This window comes from Coffea arabica, chromosome 2c (genome assembly GCF_036785885.1).
Source record: "Coffea arabica cultivar ET-39 chromosome 2c, Coffea Arabica ET-39 HiFi, whole genome shotgun sequence".
NCBI lineage: Eukaryota > Viridiplantae > Streptophyta > Magnoliopsida > Gentianales > Rubiaceae > Coffea > Coffea arabica.
Window position 1 is genome coordinate 32654362 of NC_092312.1, and position 18089 is coordinate 32672450.

General features: G+C 33.3%; 1 protein-coding gene and 1 long non-coding RNA gene across 2 annotated transcripts; both read right to left on the reverse strand.

Moving 5' to 3' along the window:
- Window positions 1-1593: 1593 nt before the first annotated feature.
- On the reverse strand, window positions 1594-4493 carry LOC113727219 (uncharacterized). Its single transcript, XR_011839353.1, has 2 exons — window positions 4162-4493; window positions 1594-2043 (listed from the first exon to the last, which is right to left on the reverse strand). It is a non-coding gene; the product is annotated as an uncharacterized lncRNA (long non-coding RNA).
- A 3920-nt stretch (window positions 4494-8413) lies between these two features.
- Window positions 8414-17285, reverse strand: LOC113727220 (glycosyltransferase-like KOBITO 1). The gene is made up of 11 exons (XM_027251254.2): window positions 16873-17285; window positions 15647-15796; window positions 14751-14803; window positions 14271-14379; window positions 13530-13664; window positions 13319-13363; window positions 12505-12692; window positions 12230-12371; window positions 10146-10192; window positions 9893-9980; window positions 8414-9103 (listed from the first exon to the last, which is right to left on the reverse strand). Exons 1-11 carry the CDS (start codon window positions 17227-17229, stop codon window positions 8822-8824), a joined length of 1596 nt encoding a protein of 531 aa, XP_027107055.1. The 5' UTR covers window positions 17230-17285; the 3' UTR covers window positions 8414-8821.
- Window positions 17286-18089: the final 804 nt, after the last annotated feature.

An 18089-nucleotide genomic window follows, 5' to 3' on the forward strand; every position in this document is an offset into this window, starting at 1 on the left:
ACTAAAGAAAAGGCAGCAAGAAAGCCTTTCACATGAACTTGCCTGTGAATTTCTCCTCAGATCCATTGTGGAACCCCTTGCCATTAAGTTCTGGTGCTTCCAATCATGTCACAGACAGGCTGAAAACCAACTAGGTATGATTCCGTACAAAGGTAACTGCATGGTATACACAGACGCTCGTATAGAGCCCTCTCCCAATCTCTCATTCTCTATTATAAATGAGAGTATTTTGGGTATTCGACCTGCTGTCGGTAACTTAGCCTGTTCAGAAGGTAATTTTCATTTTAGTTATTAAATTTAGAGTGTTTATGCGGAGGTTTCTAAACAATAGGGGGTAAGGTGTCTTTTCGCGAATCACAAGGGGTTCTAAAACATTCCGATTTGAATTCAACATTTTTTTTTTTATCAATTTCAATAGTTGTAGCCTTTTCTATTATACTTTTTTTTGTAATTTTCAGTAATATATTTTGGATTTTTCTTAATCAATATGGCATAATATAGTGAATTTAATCGTCAATTTAACCTTTTGTCTCATTAATTGTTTATAACCTTTTGTCTTCTCATTAACTGCTTATAACCTTTTGTCTTCTTATTAATCGTGATTTTTTTCTAAACCAATATGTAGATAAAATATACTTAACTTTAATTATCACTAGTAACAATATAATAATTGGAGATAATTTTAACACATACAATAATTCAAGATGAGAGAAATGATTAGTGAATGTGAATGGACAGTTTTTAATTTTAATTACTAACATTTTTAAGATGTAATTTATTGAAACTTTTCATTTTTTTTATTACTATCATGATTGAAATGCAATAACTCTAAATAAAAGACATGAAAGTAATTTAGTCTTAACAAAATTTAAGATAAAAATATACTTACACTCTTACACTCCCTGAAGTCAAGACTCATCATACTTATTATATTGTAATGGTAAGAAATGAAAAAGAAGGATGAGGAAATTAGATGAAATAAAGCAATAAGGTGGCCGACAGCATTTTTTTTTTTTTTTTCATCCTCATAAAATGCCAGCTGTCAGCTCAACATTTATCAGTGAAATGGGTAAAGAATATGAATAAAGGGGATGGGCTTTTAAGAAACGAGTAGTCTGTAGAAGTTTAACTCATAATACTAATTACACTAATTCCAGATTATATACCGACATCCAAATACCATTCCTTTTAAAAGGTGATCGATCTCAAAACTTTTTTGGACCCCTGAAACTTACACATGCAAGTCAGTCAGTATCTTTCAGTTTGGATTAGCAACTAAACTTGCTAGAATGATTCAAAAGGCTCCTATTAAAGAGATAAGTGATCTTTTTGGCTGAAAAAAAAGGTGTTGGATGAACAAACGGTGCAATTTTAAATAGTTTGGTGACTTTTTTGACCATTTACTCTATTCTTAATATTCAAAATCAGGGTCCCTCAACAAAATTAATACCATTCTACCATCGTCTACAGCAGAGGAGCAATTAAAACATTTTCAAGCTAGTATTTAAACCTTTGACTACCCTTTTTTATTTCTTTTGTTTCCTTTCTGCACATTACTCACCTTAATGTTATGAAATTGAAAACACATGTATAGAATGTCAAAAATGCTGGCTGCTCATAACGATAACAGAACCTGAATGTTAACTAACAATCTTATTACATAATGCTAACATATTCTAAAAGAAATAGATCAACTTAAAATCTTCTTATAAACTGGTGGCATATTTTAGAAGGAATATGTGTAGGAGCTCAAGCTTTGCTACACCTCCAGAAGTAGCTTTCAGAAGTCACAGATGTAAATCTCTGCAATAGTGACTGTTTCCTGTATGAGTATGACCAGCTAGTAAATTCGGCAGATCTTTTTCCTTGAATTTGTTTCTCACATCAGTATTCCTCTACCTGTTCAATAGAACGCTACTTGGAAGATGGTTCAACTTCTCTTTTTGGCCTGTTACGTTTACGTGGAACTGCTGGTTTTTCCTCTGAGGAAATGCGGTCGCCATCCTCCTCTCCTGCCTCCAATATTTCCTGATTAACTGCAAGCTGGTTCATGGAACAACATCAATTGATTACATACTTTCAGTTGGCCATGGTAAAAAGATATTCTTCATATGATTCTGCCCTTTATTTGATGAAAACTGGAAGAACGATGGGTGTGTTTGGATAGAAGATTACATACATACATATATATAATTTTAGTAAATATATGTCATAAAGATACAAGAACATTTGGGCACATAAATAGTGCCAGAAGCCCGAGAAAAAAGAGGGGGAAGAAATATATTTTCCCAGCATATGATGTTAACATAGATTATGTCAATTTTGATTAATTCCTCTTAATTAAAACATTCCCTAAATTTCTTGAAATGGACAATCATGCATGAATTCAAGCTAGAGCAATCACATTGATGTCTCATTCCATGCTTCATGTCAAATAATACATAGAAAAAAGACAACCTAAATTCTAACAGACACATACACATACTTTTGGTGACAAAACATTCAGCGAATGTGGTACGTTTTAGATTAGAACACCTTAGTTCTATACACAATAAAAATCATTCCTTCAACAAACAAGTTTCTCCACATAAAAACCATTGTAAAGACTCGGACCCATCACACTGCACCAGCCAAATAGCACTTTTCAGATTAATGAATGAGCTCATACTAACTTGATTGTTTCTGAACATTACTGTTTAGTGTTTCAGGTTATCACTACTTTTAAGTAGATAACTTGGTCTACATTTCAGATTGGAGACCCAAAAGTTGGTGGAACTTATATTGCGGTTTCGTATTATGGAAGTAACTAAAGTGCCTTCACGAAGCCACATGATTCTGGATATGTTCACCACTGAACACCATTGTCAATATTTTGTTATTCTCATGGGGAAAAATAGAAACAGTGTGCCTTCAGGCAGTAGCAATAAGCAGCTGACAGAGTTTAGCCAATTCTCACAGATTACGTTCTTCTAAATATGTGATACTACTATACCTGACAGAGCGGTCAGTAAGATCCCATTCTTTAACCTAGCTAAGCTTAGACTGGATTAACAATACCACTACAAACTATGAAGATGAAGGAGAAACATGATTCTAATACAAGTACAACACATGCATATGGAAAAGACAACAACATATCTGGGATGAGATGGACAAATTTTTTTTCTTTTTTTTTTGGTACTTGTTTTTCCCCTTCTCTATCGATATCTTACTACGCACCAAGACCAAGAAACGCCTTATCACCTTTGAAGGACATAGGCATTGGACAATTTGCAAGGACACTAGTTTTTTTTTTTTTCGACACTCGGTATTTTTCTATCCTACTCCTACTCTACCTATTTCTAAGGGGGGACCCAACTAGACCTATTGGAGGGCCGACGGGGACTAAACCACTATCGGACCAGACGGGTGCACTACACACCCATCTGGATTTGGACCCTTGCCTCCCACCCCACCAAGCCTTAAAGGCTTGAGGGTGGCCAACTCCTCTATTGGGACACTAGTTACCAACTTATTTTTTGTTTGTTAATAATTTCTGACATAAGATCCTTGTTACAACAAAGAAGTTATTAATTTATAGCAAATTTTCTGTTCAAGTTTTCCTTGCTGCCAGGTACAGACATTTCTCTAATATCCATTTAGGCAGAATTGCTTTGTTCATTAGTAGTTTGTAGCAGTGTTAGAAATCTGTTTTACCTTTTAATTATGATTTTGTTCTTTTGTTTTTTAATATTTCTTCTTTGCCATTATACTCCTAATTATCAAGCCCCAAACTTTTGTTCTCCTCCCTACTTCTATTATAGTAAGAGGACACAGCTTTTACAAACTAAGGTAGCGAAAAAATTGTGTCATTTACATTTTAACTGTTTACGCATTTGCATAATTATATATAAATATTCAACATTGCTACAGGCAGAAATTCCAACAATTCTGCCAATAACTCTAACTTATAAGACTCAGAAAAATTACCACTTATCAAACTCAACCAAACCAACAAAAAATGAAAATGAAAATCCAAATTAGAAAACAAAGATGCAAATAAACCCACAACTTTAATTTTAAAATCAATTCAAAAATTGAATACAATCAGACAAAAACATCAGCAGAATTTAGCAAAAAAGCCCCATCAATGGATGAATGAGTGAGGCAATGAAGCTTTACCTCTTCAAGGAATTTCTGGTCAAGCTCATCAGTAATTCTCATAGCAGTGAAGATGGTGACAGCAACAAGAGAAATTGGGAAAATAAAGGCAAAAATGTAGCTGGTGCTGCTGGGACCTCCCCCCTTTGTTACCACTGATAAGCCTCTGCTGCTTTTCTTGTTGCCATGGATAAAGGGTAAGGTTGACGGGGACGAGAATGGTTTGTAAGTCTGAGTGAGGTGATGAGTGGAAGAACAAGACGTAGAAGAAGAAGAAGACGAAGAAAGGTAGTTGGAGATAAATGTTATACTGGCCATGAGTGGCTTTTCTGGTTTTGGTTTGTGTGGTTGTTATTATAAAAGAAAGTTACATTTGATGGTCTTTGCTACTTCTACTCGGTTTTTAGGATTTTTTCTAAGTTGGATTCAATGGATACCTATTGGTATCGTATAATCATACATAATTACTATATTTGCATATAAACTATAAATTGTAAACGAGTCTAATCAAGTCAAAAATTTTAGTGTTTAAATTTGTTAATTTATTTAACAAAAATTTTGTTCAAACTTTATTTATTTTTTTATTAAGTCAAAATCCTATAGATTTTTTATCGAATTGAATTCAAGTAACTTTGAATTTTTTACATGTAAATTTCAAATTTTATGCTAATCGAGCTGAGATTGAAAGTTTAACAAAAACACATTCTCTTTGATTAATTGGCTAATCAAATTCGAACGAATCCTAACTGAGCCAAACTCAAGTAAAGAATCTTCCAAAAAGTTGACCCTTGAAATCCACAATTCATTTTGAAGGGTTCATTCTCGTAACTGTTTCTGTAACTGGCTCCATAGGATCCCTTGAGTGGTTCTAGCGCAAATAATTGTGAAAGGCTCGATCTCATTGCTACCCATTCCCCCTGCTATCTTCTCCATTGCAAAAGTGGTAGTCCTTATTGAGCAAAAGCCTACATTAGAGCTCGTGGCACAGGTTATTACTAGACTTGGTGCCCCGTGGGTTCCGCGGGGTGTCCATTATTGATTGTCTTAAGGTAACGTAAGATTTATATAATAACATAGATTTAAAGTATTTTGTATAATAATGGAGTTGGAATAGTGGATAGAAGAGTGATATATTGGATTGATTTATTTATAAATAGATATAATTAAATTGATGTGATTTGTATTTTGTTTTTTAAAATTAATATGATCTAAAGATTTGATGGATAATATTGGTTTCAAAAACTTTTGTTTTTTTATTTTAATTTAGTGATAAGTAAATATTATTTAAATTAATGGAATATATATTATTTTTTGACAGGATGAAAAATTAGGTCGAGAATTACATTGAGAGTGTTATAATTTATTGTACTTTGGGCGTTGGTAGTTTATGTATTTTAGAATGATGATAATTTGGATAGCTAGGATGAGAAAGTGTGCATTGTTGCAGTGGAAAAGTCTATGGAAAGAATATAAAAGAAAGGAAAGTTTGTTGAAAAATAAATGGATAATACATTTTTTTTTTGGCAAAGTTTGATATAGTTTGGGTGTTGTGTGATGAGATAAATTAATAATTTGGAATAATTTGATGTTATAGCTTGGTAAAAAATGTGTTTATCAATTAAGTAGATTTTTTTCGATAAGTAAAGATGATATTGATTTAGTTATGAATGAATGTGATTGAAATAGATGGAAATTGTATTTTTTTTAATTAATAGAATCTGAATAAGTAAAGGATAATATTAATTTTGAGAGCTGAGAGATTTTATATATTAATAGTTTATTGATAAATGGATATTACTGAAAGTAAGGTGATGTGTAAAAATTTTTTTATAAGAAATTGAAATAATTGCACATGAAAATTATAGAATTTAATCATTGTAATTTGCCGTAGAATTTTTAAATATTTATTGTTTGATGTTTATGTGACTTGTTTTATGTTACTTAAAGTTGTAGTGAATTTTGTATTAATATATAGATATAAGTACACAATATATTTTGTAATATGTATGTATGCGCATATGTGTGTGTGTGTGTTTAGTATTTTATTTTAGGTGATATAAGGTTTAACTTTTTAAGTGTTTATATTTTTTGTGGTTCTGTTTGTTTGTTATATTTTTATTATTTACTTATTTATATATGTGTGTGTGTATATATGTATATTTAATATTTTATTTGAGTTTGTATGATTGTTTAGTATTGTTGCAGCATGTCTATCTTTTCTAGTTTTGTTTGTTCGTTATATTTGTAGCGTTCCTATTTGTCTTGTGATTCTTGTGTCAAAATGATATATTTTTTTTAGTTGCATCATGTATATTCTGTCTGTATATATAAGGGTTTGTTACAGTTTTAGAGAAAAGTTTGTCTTTTTTTTATTTTGGTCTTCAATGGTATATTTTCCAATTTTTAAATTTTTGAAATATTATCGAAGTAACATTTTTGCAATAGAGGGAAATTATCCTATATTTTTAAAAAAATTAGTCTATTAATGCAAGCTAATACAAATTGGCACAATTGATTTATATTTATTAGATACACACAAAATTTTCATCAATATATATATTTTTCAAAAAATCAATATTTCTGTCGATATATATATTTTGCAAAAAATGAATATATATATATATATATATATATATATATATATATATATATATATATATATATATATATATATATAAAGGCACACAATTAATCATCACTTTGTATTGACCGCATTTATGTGATGTTGCTCAATATTAAAATGCAAAAGCTTTAGGTTAATAATTCAGTAGTTAACAAATATTATCGAAGTAACATTTTTGAAATAGAGGGAAATTATCCTATATTGTTAAAAACAATTGGTCGTATTAATGGAAGCTAATACAAAGTGGCACAATTGATTTATATTTATTAGATATACACAAAATTTTCTGTCAATATATATATATGTGTATTTTCTAGAAAATCATTATTCTTGTCGACATATAACTTTTGGAGAAAATGAATATATATAAAAAGGCACACAAATAGGATGCAAAAAAGAATATATATATTTGTATAGATTTGTGTATGAATATATATATATATGAATATACAAATAGGATGCAAATATGAATAGATATATAGATTTGTATAGCCCAAAAAAGAATATATATTCGTATTTGTATGCACACGGAATTTTTATCGATTTGCATATTTTTAGAAAATCAATATTTTTGTTAATATACACATTTTGGAGAAAGTTAATAAATATAAAAGAGTACGGAAAATTATAAACATATCAGAAAATCAATATTTTGTCAATACACACATTTTGGAGAAAGTTAATAAATAAGAGGATAAATATAGAAGAGCAGGGAAAATTATAAACATAAAAACGAATCCTTTTTTAAATCATAAAAACGCACACAAAGAAAATGGCAGAAGATAGCAATTGTAGCGTTAGAAGATAGAAGAAACAAAAGGACAAAATTGGCTACAAAATTACAAAGAAACCAGAAGAAAAGGGCACGATCGGAATAAGGCAACCAAAACAAAAATGAGGAAAAGAGAAACAACGGGCAAAGCCGCTGCATGAAGCCTGCCAAAAGACAAAAAAGGATGAAATGTGCTGCGAAATCACATGGAAACCAAGACAATTAACTGTAGCTGCTGCCTCGCCGCTTTATGTAATTTAAGATAAGATAAGATAAGATAAGATATAGCATAAGTTTACGAGAGCGGATAAATCCACAAGCTTCTGTTCTAAACTCGCAGCTTGTCCATGACATTAATAAATGAATATTGTAAACTAACGGGTTTAAAATTTAAGATTAATCCTAATGAAGTAAATTTTATATATTGTAAATTAACGTGAGCAAAATTTTAAATGCACACGTGTTATATATTTAACGGTGATAGTGTATACATTGACAGGCAAAGACTTTATATTAACAGGTACTGATATATGACACATGGATTAAACCCCTCCCAAAAAATTTCATGCGCATCACAAACACAAATCGTGCAGACTTTTTCCTTTGCATCTTCTCGACTCTATTGAGTTTGGAAATTCAATAAATACCCCCTTTCATCACCTAAAAGCTTAGAAATAAACATTTTGACTTCGGAAAAAGCCTGAGGAGAAGTAGTTGACACGTTTTTTAACACAAAACTGGTCATTTTCTTTTCATGAAAGGCACTAGAATATTTGCTTATTGCATAATCAACAAACACCAGCAAATATATACTGTACGCATCTCTGGATAACCTCTTGTGCCATGCTGTCCCAAGATTGAAATGCAACAGAGCCAACTGAAAGAATAAACTCCAATGGCACTATACAAATCAAATTCTCTAATAGTACACCAAGTTAAAATGATACTGCCAGTCAATCCCTATAATTCTTCTGTACATATATGACCAGTCAATCTTAATATCGTAAACCCCAAAAAGGGCCAGTAAGACAACCCCCCTCGCACATCTTCTCCCCCCCCCCCCCTCCTCCCCCAAAAAATAAAACAAAAAAAAGCCCCTCTCAGTAAAAAGTTATACACCTCCGCTTGGGTAATGATCGGGAAAAAGCCAAACAACCGAACCAGGAACTAGTACCCACTGCAAATATGCTTGCTGAGATCTTTCCTTCTTTAACAAATAGAGAGGGCAACCTCCAGCCAAATTTGTTTATGGGAAGAAAGAACCAGCAATCCTGCAGGAAGTAATATCATGCTTCGTTCATTAGGTCATTATCCATAACTGGAGGAGATAGTGGCGGTATAGCTGCTTCATGATATGCCGCAGCTGCAGTGTCAAAGATTCTTCTGGCTGTTGCCTGAGAATCATGATTTTTACCAATCTTTCTGGAAGGAAGTGATTGGGATGAAACAGCCCTTGTCGAATTGCTCTTCTCAATGGATGCTAAGAATTTGTCCTTTGAGAGAGATGCTTGGGCAGATGTTATGACTGTGCTAAATACACCTGCCTCCCGCAATCCTTGGATAACGACCTGAAAGAAGGCACATACAGAACAATAAATTTGGAACTACAAAATAGATAAGGTTACAAGTCAAATGCTCACTTAAAATCAGCATCTTGAAAGCAAAAATTCTTCAGCACTCAAATTTTCTCCATCAAAAGCATCTCCAGAATTAAAACATTATTACAAATCAGGCTATCTACTTTCGTTAGCTTAAAGTAGTGCTATAAAGACATATGTTGGGCTATAAGCATCAAGAATTCAAAGCTGAGTCTATTAACTGGGCAGAACCAAAATCCTCTCAACTTGAGTTTGTCGGAGAACATAGATGCTAAAACTTGATAACTCTAGATACAGTAAACTCAAATTCTCCTTCCTACATCAAAAAGTCTTTCAAGTGAGCTACACATTCACCCGTTCAGCTTTCTATTGAGCTACACATTTCACCCGTTCAGCTTTCTATTAAAACAAAAGTATCAAGAGCGAGTAACTTTATATCTAAATTTGTATTTTATGTTTAGGACTCTCACTCCAATAGTCTGTGCATATATGATCCTTCTTCCTTTATACAGGAGGTAAACGTATGCGACAACATTCTCTTACATTTCTCCATCAGTGGTTTACATGGATTTTCCATTTGAAAGAAATTAAAAATATGGGCATGGACAGTGAAGTAACGGCAAGACTACCATATACCCCAAACTCCTAGTCTCCAAATAAAGGCCAGCTGATAAAAGTAAAACTAGAGGACCCTTCAATCCTTTTCATTCAACGAGTCTTGGAAATTTTAAAACTAGAAGTCACAATGTCCAAGCTTACCATTGGTGCATATATGCGTGTCAAAATTCCTTTCCTCAATAGCTTCAGATTCAGGGTTCTGTCACCCCACACAACATGTTCACGGTACCTGACAAAGTGAGACCATTCAATCTCAAAAGGTATTACTTCCATTGGGAACCCAAGTACTTTTCAAGAATGTTTTAGACATAATACACATTTAAAATCTCCTGCTCATCAGAAAATGCAATATTATCTTAACAAGTTACACATGAAATAGAAATTTAAATATTACCAAGTTAGCATCTCCTCTTCTGTGGCCGTAGAGGCAATTATAAATGCCTGCATGGTAACAACATATATCTTAAATCACCAAGCTTAAGGATAAATATGCGAGTACACATCAATGAATTTCTACTATTAATACTAAACCATGTTTGTCACCTAAATCAAACTAGTCGACAAAACAGAAGTCCTTGACAACACGAGGTTTTGAACAATCTTTACAAAGTAATTGTACTTAAAATTTGGGTATCAACTATCTGCATTCCTTCAAATATAACATTTTCTCTCCACAAAATAGACAAAAATAACAATAGCTCAATGAGTTTAACAGTCAGAATACAAGAAATTGAGGCAAAATGTAAGAAAATATCGAAGAAGGTGGAAAATGACATGAGTACCATATTGATATAATACAGACTAGCACTTTCAGCATTATACTTGAACAAATAACCCCCCCTCCCTCCCCCAACAAAAAAACAAAAACAAAAAGGCACATACATCTCTGTTTTACATCTGATGGGCACAGGCATCTGGCAATCAAAATTGCTACTGTTTCCAGAAGTCACAGTAAAGTAAATTGACGGCACAGCCAAAATAGCTATAGGAAAGTAAATTGATAGCACGGCCACAAGCTGGTTGGATAACTATTGCCATTATGGAACGCTAAGAATAAATCTAAAAGATCAGCTCCACCCAAGAAGTTATATCTAAAATGATCTAACCATGGTGATTCATAGGGTCTAAAGATGGTTCAAATATTGTGGGAACTGTACTTTATGTTTTAGCAGTTTCTAGAATTTTAGGTCTTAAGCAGTACTTTTGGTCTTTCACTTGCAGGAAATCTCCAGCAATTCTGTGGTCAAGTCTTTTGTTATTACTTTTGTGCTAGGTAACTAATTGGAGTCATAGCTGTTAAGAAAAGCTCTATATGTAGTTAGTTTTCCTATTAAGAATAGGACATACGAGTTTTACATCTTGTAGGAAAGTTTATATAAATACTTATATTCCTATGTTATTCGAGGAAGCTACTGATGAATAAAGAATAATAAACTACTAGTCACTGAACATAAAAGCATAGGCTAGAGTAATACATTTTTCCCAAGATAGACAAGACAAAGAAAGGTGCCAATGTCAAAACTCTATGGATCTTATAAGATGACAATACAGACTTTACAAAGTTTAACATCCAGAATGCTATTAGCCTGGAGAACAATGTATCCTGACTTCTCTTTCTTGGCCATCACAATTAGTTGTTTAACACAGCATTACTACCCATTTTATAATTAACCAGGTCGAACTAAGCTCACTTAAATACATTTCTTGTGGAAGTATGAAAAAGGAAGAAAATAATGATTAAAATGAAACAAAGCAAGACAATTCAGATCGCAATATCTACAAAAAAGGACAAAAGGGAATAGAAAAAATCTGGGGACTCTTAAATCAAACTTGAGCAACAAAAATTGCACAACTAAGAAAATGGTTTAGTTTAGACAAGAAACTAATGCAGAACATCATCCAAATGACATCCGAAACCATAAATGTATCAAATGAAACAGCTCCAGTAAACCATATGCAGACATTTTGTCTAGCAGTAACTAACAATTTGTCCCACAAAGCATGACAATGTATTGATAGTGCAAAAGGACAAAAAATCTAGTTGAGAACTGAACTCAACAAGTCCTTATAAAAATTCATTTTACCGCACTCTTCATTCCAGAATATTGTGAAAAGTTTTTATCAAGAAGTTTCTAGAGGTTTTCCCATCTTGAAGAGTGGTAAATTATTATTATTTTTACACAAATCAAATAAAAAAAAGATGGCAAATGACACAGCACATGAAAAAATAAACCTGTTATAACCATGTAACCTCAAAAAAATGCAATTACTTGACTTTCTTAAGTTACTAAAAATTTCCTCAAGGATCTCATAATTTCAGTTATGTTTGCTCTGCTTATTTCCTTATTAGACAAAACTGTAATACCTCAATTCACCATCCTACCAACATGGTTTATTCAAGTAACAAAGGCACAGAGCATCTTAAGATGACAAATGAACAGATCAAAAGTGAAGTAAACTAAAATGAAGTGATCTTACAGATCTATCAAATTCTAACATAAAGCATCGCTTGACATCCTCCTTCGTTGGTTTACAACCACATCGATCTCGCCTAGAAGTTAAGTCTGAGAACTTGGCATATGTGTAGTGCAAAACAGCAGCTTCTTCCAATTTGATCTCACTGTCAAATGTCACACAATTGGACATGTTTAGAAAGACCAAATACAGTGCACCTAACTACATTAGAACATCTTGGGAGGAAATGGAAGTTCTGAACCAAGATAACCAAATGTGCAGTTAGAGCAGTAGCATACTTGGGAGTTTTCATATAATTGTGCCATCTATGAGCACCGTTGGGACGAAGATGATCTTGGATTCGAGCAGCAGATTTCCCATTGCCATACGTCAAAAAGTAATTTGGATTTCCACGGGTCGCCTCTTTATACATGCCAAAATATGTATCTTTTGTCAGGTGATCATAGTTCTTCTTGAACATAGATACCTATTTCAAAGAGTATTCAAGGTATCAAAGAAAAAAACAAATATGGCCCAGATACATCTTTGAATCAAGTAGGTGAAGTTGCATAAAAAAGACATTATTCAGCCACTAGATCTCAATCTCCTCCCATGTTAAATTTCCATCCAAACTAGGAATTTCATATTGAGATGAGACCTAATAAATTTGTAAGAGACCTAAGCAGCTACTGTGGCCAGCAGAAATTTAAAATGCAGAATATTGTCTCAATACATATACATCTATAAATAAGATTTAAATTTTTTTTTATTGTTTCTTGACCTTTTCTGGAGCAGTTATCTCTTGTCTAAACATAATAACTTTATAAACTAACAATAAAGTAATTTATTGGAAAGTAATTTATAATAAATTTATAAACTAGCAATAAAAGATATACCAAGAGCATATTTCCAAAGAAACTTAGAGCACCTCGAATTAGTTTATAGCTTAGAAAAGTCAGAATCACATGATTTTAAGCAAATGAGAACAGGCAATTCTAGCAGAAGTGTGTTTCCTGATCAGGTAAAATATGCAACTGACTGAAAATGTGAGTTACCAGGTAAAAAATAATGGCCATCAGCTCACAAAGTATAAAATAAAACTGCAATCATTACCTCAGTGAACGGTTCCTTGATGTCATCCCTTTCAACACTGCTTTCCTGAAAAATAAATAAAACAGCTCATTTTCATGCTCGATCAAACCAATGGCTAATGCCGCCATCATGATACCGAGTAACAAACTAATTCTATGGTCACTTGTGGTGGATAAAATGAAATAATAACTCAGAATTAAAAAACCATAGGTTCATATATTGAATAACTTACATAGTTTGGAAATATCACCATGTCAACATTCCCAGGTACATCAAGTAGCAACCGCCTCAAAGAATACTCCCGACCACCAGCTGGATGCAACAATTCATCAGTGTCTAGATGAATTATCCAATCCATGCCAGCATCCTAGAAATTTATGACAGAATCCATTGTTAGTAATCAAAAGAATTAACTGCACCCAATGGGCTATGCGATTTAAAACCTGACACATTAATCCTCCTAAATTAGAATATTGGACAGCCAGTGTTACCAAGGGTGGCTGGTAAACCAGATAAAATAAGTGTACCAGACTAACCCTGTACTTGCGCAATTTATGGGTATATAACAAATTCATGTGCTTTATACACGTCTTTCTGATATGCATGTAAAATCAGCAATACGTTTTAGTTAATTCAAATTCTACATTCATCTATAGCATGCAAAAGCGGCAGAAGTATTGTGCAATTTCAAGTCCTAAAATGAAGTCCAAGTGATTTAGCAGAATATCTGATTTCATCCCTTCTTAATCTGCCTCATTAAATTCAAAAAGAGATTTAGAACCTAATGAACAGGGATTGCAAAGCAAACTATTAGCTGACTGAAAGACGTGCTAATTCAATTGAAACACTTGACCTGATGGAGTAATCTCATGAATCTTGAGAAATGCAGGAATATATGCAATCTATAGTTATTTATGCATTATCTTTCCCTTAAACATAATAGGAAGCTACATTCATGTACAAGAAAGCATACCCTGGCCTTGACAATTGCCATCTCCATGTTAAGAGATTGTTTAACAAACAGCTCGTAATTGCATGGCTTGTAAAAGAAACTGGAGAGCCACGTTTCATTCCAGATCCGGCTGAAGCATCAGATGAAAAAGGAATGAGACCAGGGGAACTAAAGTAGCTCATGTATATATGCATACACCATCCGATGCAATCTGACAAGATTAGATGTCTATGTTCCGTAATGTCTACATTTCCTTGTTTTTCTATCTACTTAAAGACAATTATCTGATTGCAGAAACAAAAATTGAAAATCAGCAGCACGAAATGATACTAAAAGATGAATGGAAGCTGAACAAAAAAATCATGTCCTACTTGCTCTCCATATTATTTTAGCATCCTTTTGTGTTAGCAAAGAAAAAATCAGCGATAGTTCAAAAAAATTCCAATGAAGCCTCAAATTCAACATCTTAGGTCTTTGAAATAGATGAAAGACACAACTAACCTCCTAGCTTGTTGCTCTTCAAGCTCTTTAGTTCTGTATATTACTTTTACTCCCTGTATAAGATGCAAAGCATGTCATAACATAGAACAAATATCCTAGTACTGAACAATAAGGTTATCCTACTGAAGCACAAAGTCTACAACTATGACATTTTAGACAGATTCAGAGGGTCTTATCCTGACAGCCAAGGATTGTAGAAAAAGGACATAGAGAAGCTGATACGAGAATTTTGTTAGGATACATCAGTTTGGAAGGCCAGAAATGAATTGACAAAACACTGCCAGAATAACAGTTTAAAGCACCTATGAAAACCAAAGAGTGAAGCTGAGAAGCTGTCTTGAACAAAAGCTCGCACAGGCATTTCTATTACAATTTTCAAGGCTTTTATTTTTCAGTATTTGGCATTCTAGAATCAAACACAGATGATTTTGCATTGGCTACTAGAATAACAAGCGAGCAATAATTCCCTTTATGAGGACAGTCCCAAGTTTCTATATTTCAAGAATGTAAATTTCAAAGAACAAGGTGACTGAAATGTCCAAACACAGTTTAATAACCCTGGGGCCATGGCCACCCCTTGAAGTATCACGTCTTCAACTAAGCAAGCAAGCATAAAAACGCCAATACTTGTTCACAATTCATCAAATTTAATGTTAGTCATCTTGTCCAGTCATTTCTTCCTCTCTTTAGTTTATCTTATTTTTCTCTAATGCGCGTATTTCATGGTCAGTTTTTTCCCCTTTTTGGGAGGGTGGCGAGGGGGGGAGGGAAAGAGGGGGTGATAACTAGTGGAGAGTGTGACATGGCTCAACGAAAACATGAAGGGTTAAGAAAACAACCTGTTGCCACCTAAAAGCAAAAAATGCAACCACACATTAGAGGCAGCACAAACTCACAGGAATTGATTCAAGGACTTTTGATACATCAGGAGAAGCTGCCTTCCCCTCCACAAATAGCAAAAAAGTAGTAACACCAATAACTTTATGGTAGAACATCCATGGCAGAATCTGCTCCAAGCCAGCAGACGTGCTAGTTGTAATGCATATCTGCGCATAGCAATGCAAAACAACTTAAGAACTCAAACATCGCTTTGCATCATTCAACATTGATTAAGTTCCAAAAATCGACATCAGATTTTAAGATTTAAGAATGTATAGAAGACTTCAGAACAAGAAATGCACAAATATAAAATGCAATTTAACAACACATAGATCCAACTAATGAAATACATTGATCCAGAAAGACAAAGCACTAATATTGCATGAAGACAGCCAAAAGGCTTCTTATATTTTCCATTATAATGAGTGAACAAACTTATCTCCACTGATTATCTCCTACCTCTAATCACACTTCAAATTGTTTAAATAATTTGTCTCATCATTTCCTCTAAGCTTGCAAGATTATGTGGGAAAAGAAATAGATACAAGGAAAGAAGAAAAAGGATAAACTAAAGAGAAAAAGAAAAATCTTTCCAAACTTAACTAATCATTTATTACTCCTAGCTCTAACACTCTAAACACCAAGGTCAACCAAGAACACCAACCTCAGTGCTTTCTAAGAGTTTTGCCAGCTGTTGGATTATGGAGTTTTAGAGGAAGTTAAAATATTAGATAAATAGTACTATGCTAGAAATTTGACTGCATATAAAGTAAAGTTCACATGGATCTTGGTCTTGATGTTGTCCTACTGCATAGCTTTTCCTCTCCTCCTTACATGCCTGTTCTCCTAAGGTGTTGCAGAGAGGCCAGGATCAAAGTCCGCCATCTCCACTTTCATCAAAAAAGTATCAGCTTTACATATATCAGCTATTTAATGAGCAAGAAATAAAAAAGATCGTTCAAGAAAACAAGAAATGGCATCACTAATGACACTAAACTATCCAAAAATACCTTTGGATTAAAAAAAAAAAGAAAGGAAAAAAGGAAGTGAATTTTAACATATTATTTTACTTCTATAATAACAAACAGTAATAACAAACAGGATTCTTAAACAGTAGTACATTACTATCATTCAACATCAAAATCACCTGAAATTGAAAAAATAAACAAAACCCATTTGAAATCAGCCAAGATCATAAAACCCCACTGACAGATCGAAAAAAAAAATTAGAAAAGGAGTCCACCTTGGGTTTAAGATCTGCTTGAAAATTGAACTTCCAATCTCTGTAATAAGGAAAGGACGCCGTGTTAGCATGTCCCAAAAGCGAGGAACAATCTGATGACTGAGAAGAGTGGGCCCCCACAGTGGCCAACGGCGAGCTGTCCATGCCGGGGAACTTGTGGGACTCTTCCGGCGACCACCTCGAGATGGGATCGTCTACTCCACCACCTCGCCATTGGAGGACGAAGGCAAAAAAGGCAAGCGTGAGGGGTAGAACGGTCAAAAGGAGGAGGAGCTTGGAGGTGAAGGAGTGGAGGGATGTGGCGGAAGAGGCGGAGGACGGTAGCTGGGGTCTGAGAGAGGTGTAAAGACCCGCCATTGGAGAGAAGAAATGGGAGACTTCGGTTTTGTAGCATTGTGGTGAAAAAATATGATACATATATGTACACGTACGTTATATGGATTGGATTCATTTAGTACGATGTCACTTTTCTTTATTGTCTTTTCGCAATTTGAGAGGAATTGGACTAAACCCCTCAGATTTATAGAATATTGGACCGTTCCAAATATTTAGTGCCATCAATGATTAATGGAGATAATACTTTGTAACTAATCATTTAAGGCAACAAATTTATATCGTGTTTAATGTTTCAATTGACTTTTGTTTCCCTAAAATCTGGAGAAAAATGTGACTGTTGCCCCCAATGTTTAGCAATTGTACACTTTTAGTTTCTAAAGTTTTAGTAAAAGCAAATATGATACGTATGTTTAGTATCTGTGCTATATATTTTAGTCCATAAAATTTTGGTAAGAGTGTATCCAATTTAAAGCAAATTTTAGGACATTTAAAGAAATTTTTTTCAATCACTGATAGAATTTAGTCACATTTGATAAAATTTACTGATAGAATTTTTTTCAATAGCTCGCTGATAGAATTTAGTTACATCTGATAAAATTTACTGATAGAATTTTTTTCAATAACTAGATTGCTAACTAATTAACTAATAAATAAAAGGAAATATTTTAAACAACAAAATTGAAACTAGTTGGAGCACTTAGATAAACTACAGAACTAAGGACTAATAACTAATTCAAATCTATCCCTACTCACCTAAAGCAAAAAAAAAAAAAAACACATACTTAATTTTTTGTATAGTTTAACAAATTTACTTTCTTTTTTTCTTATTTCCTAGTAATTAGTTATTAGTGTGCCATCAAATGAATTATTCTTATTTCTCA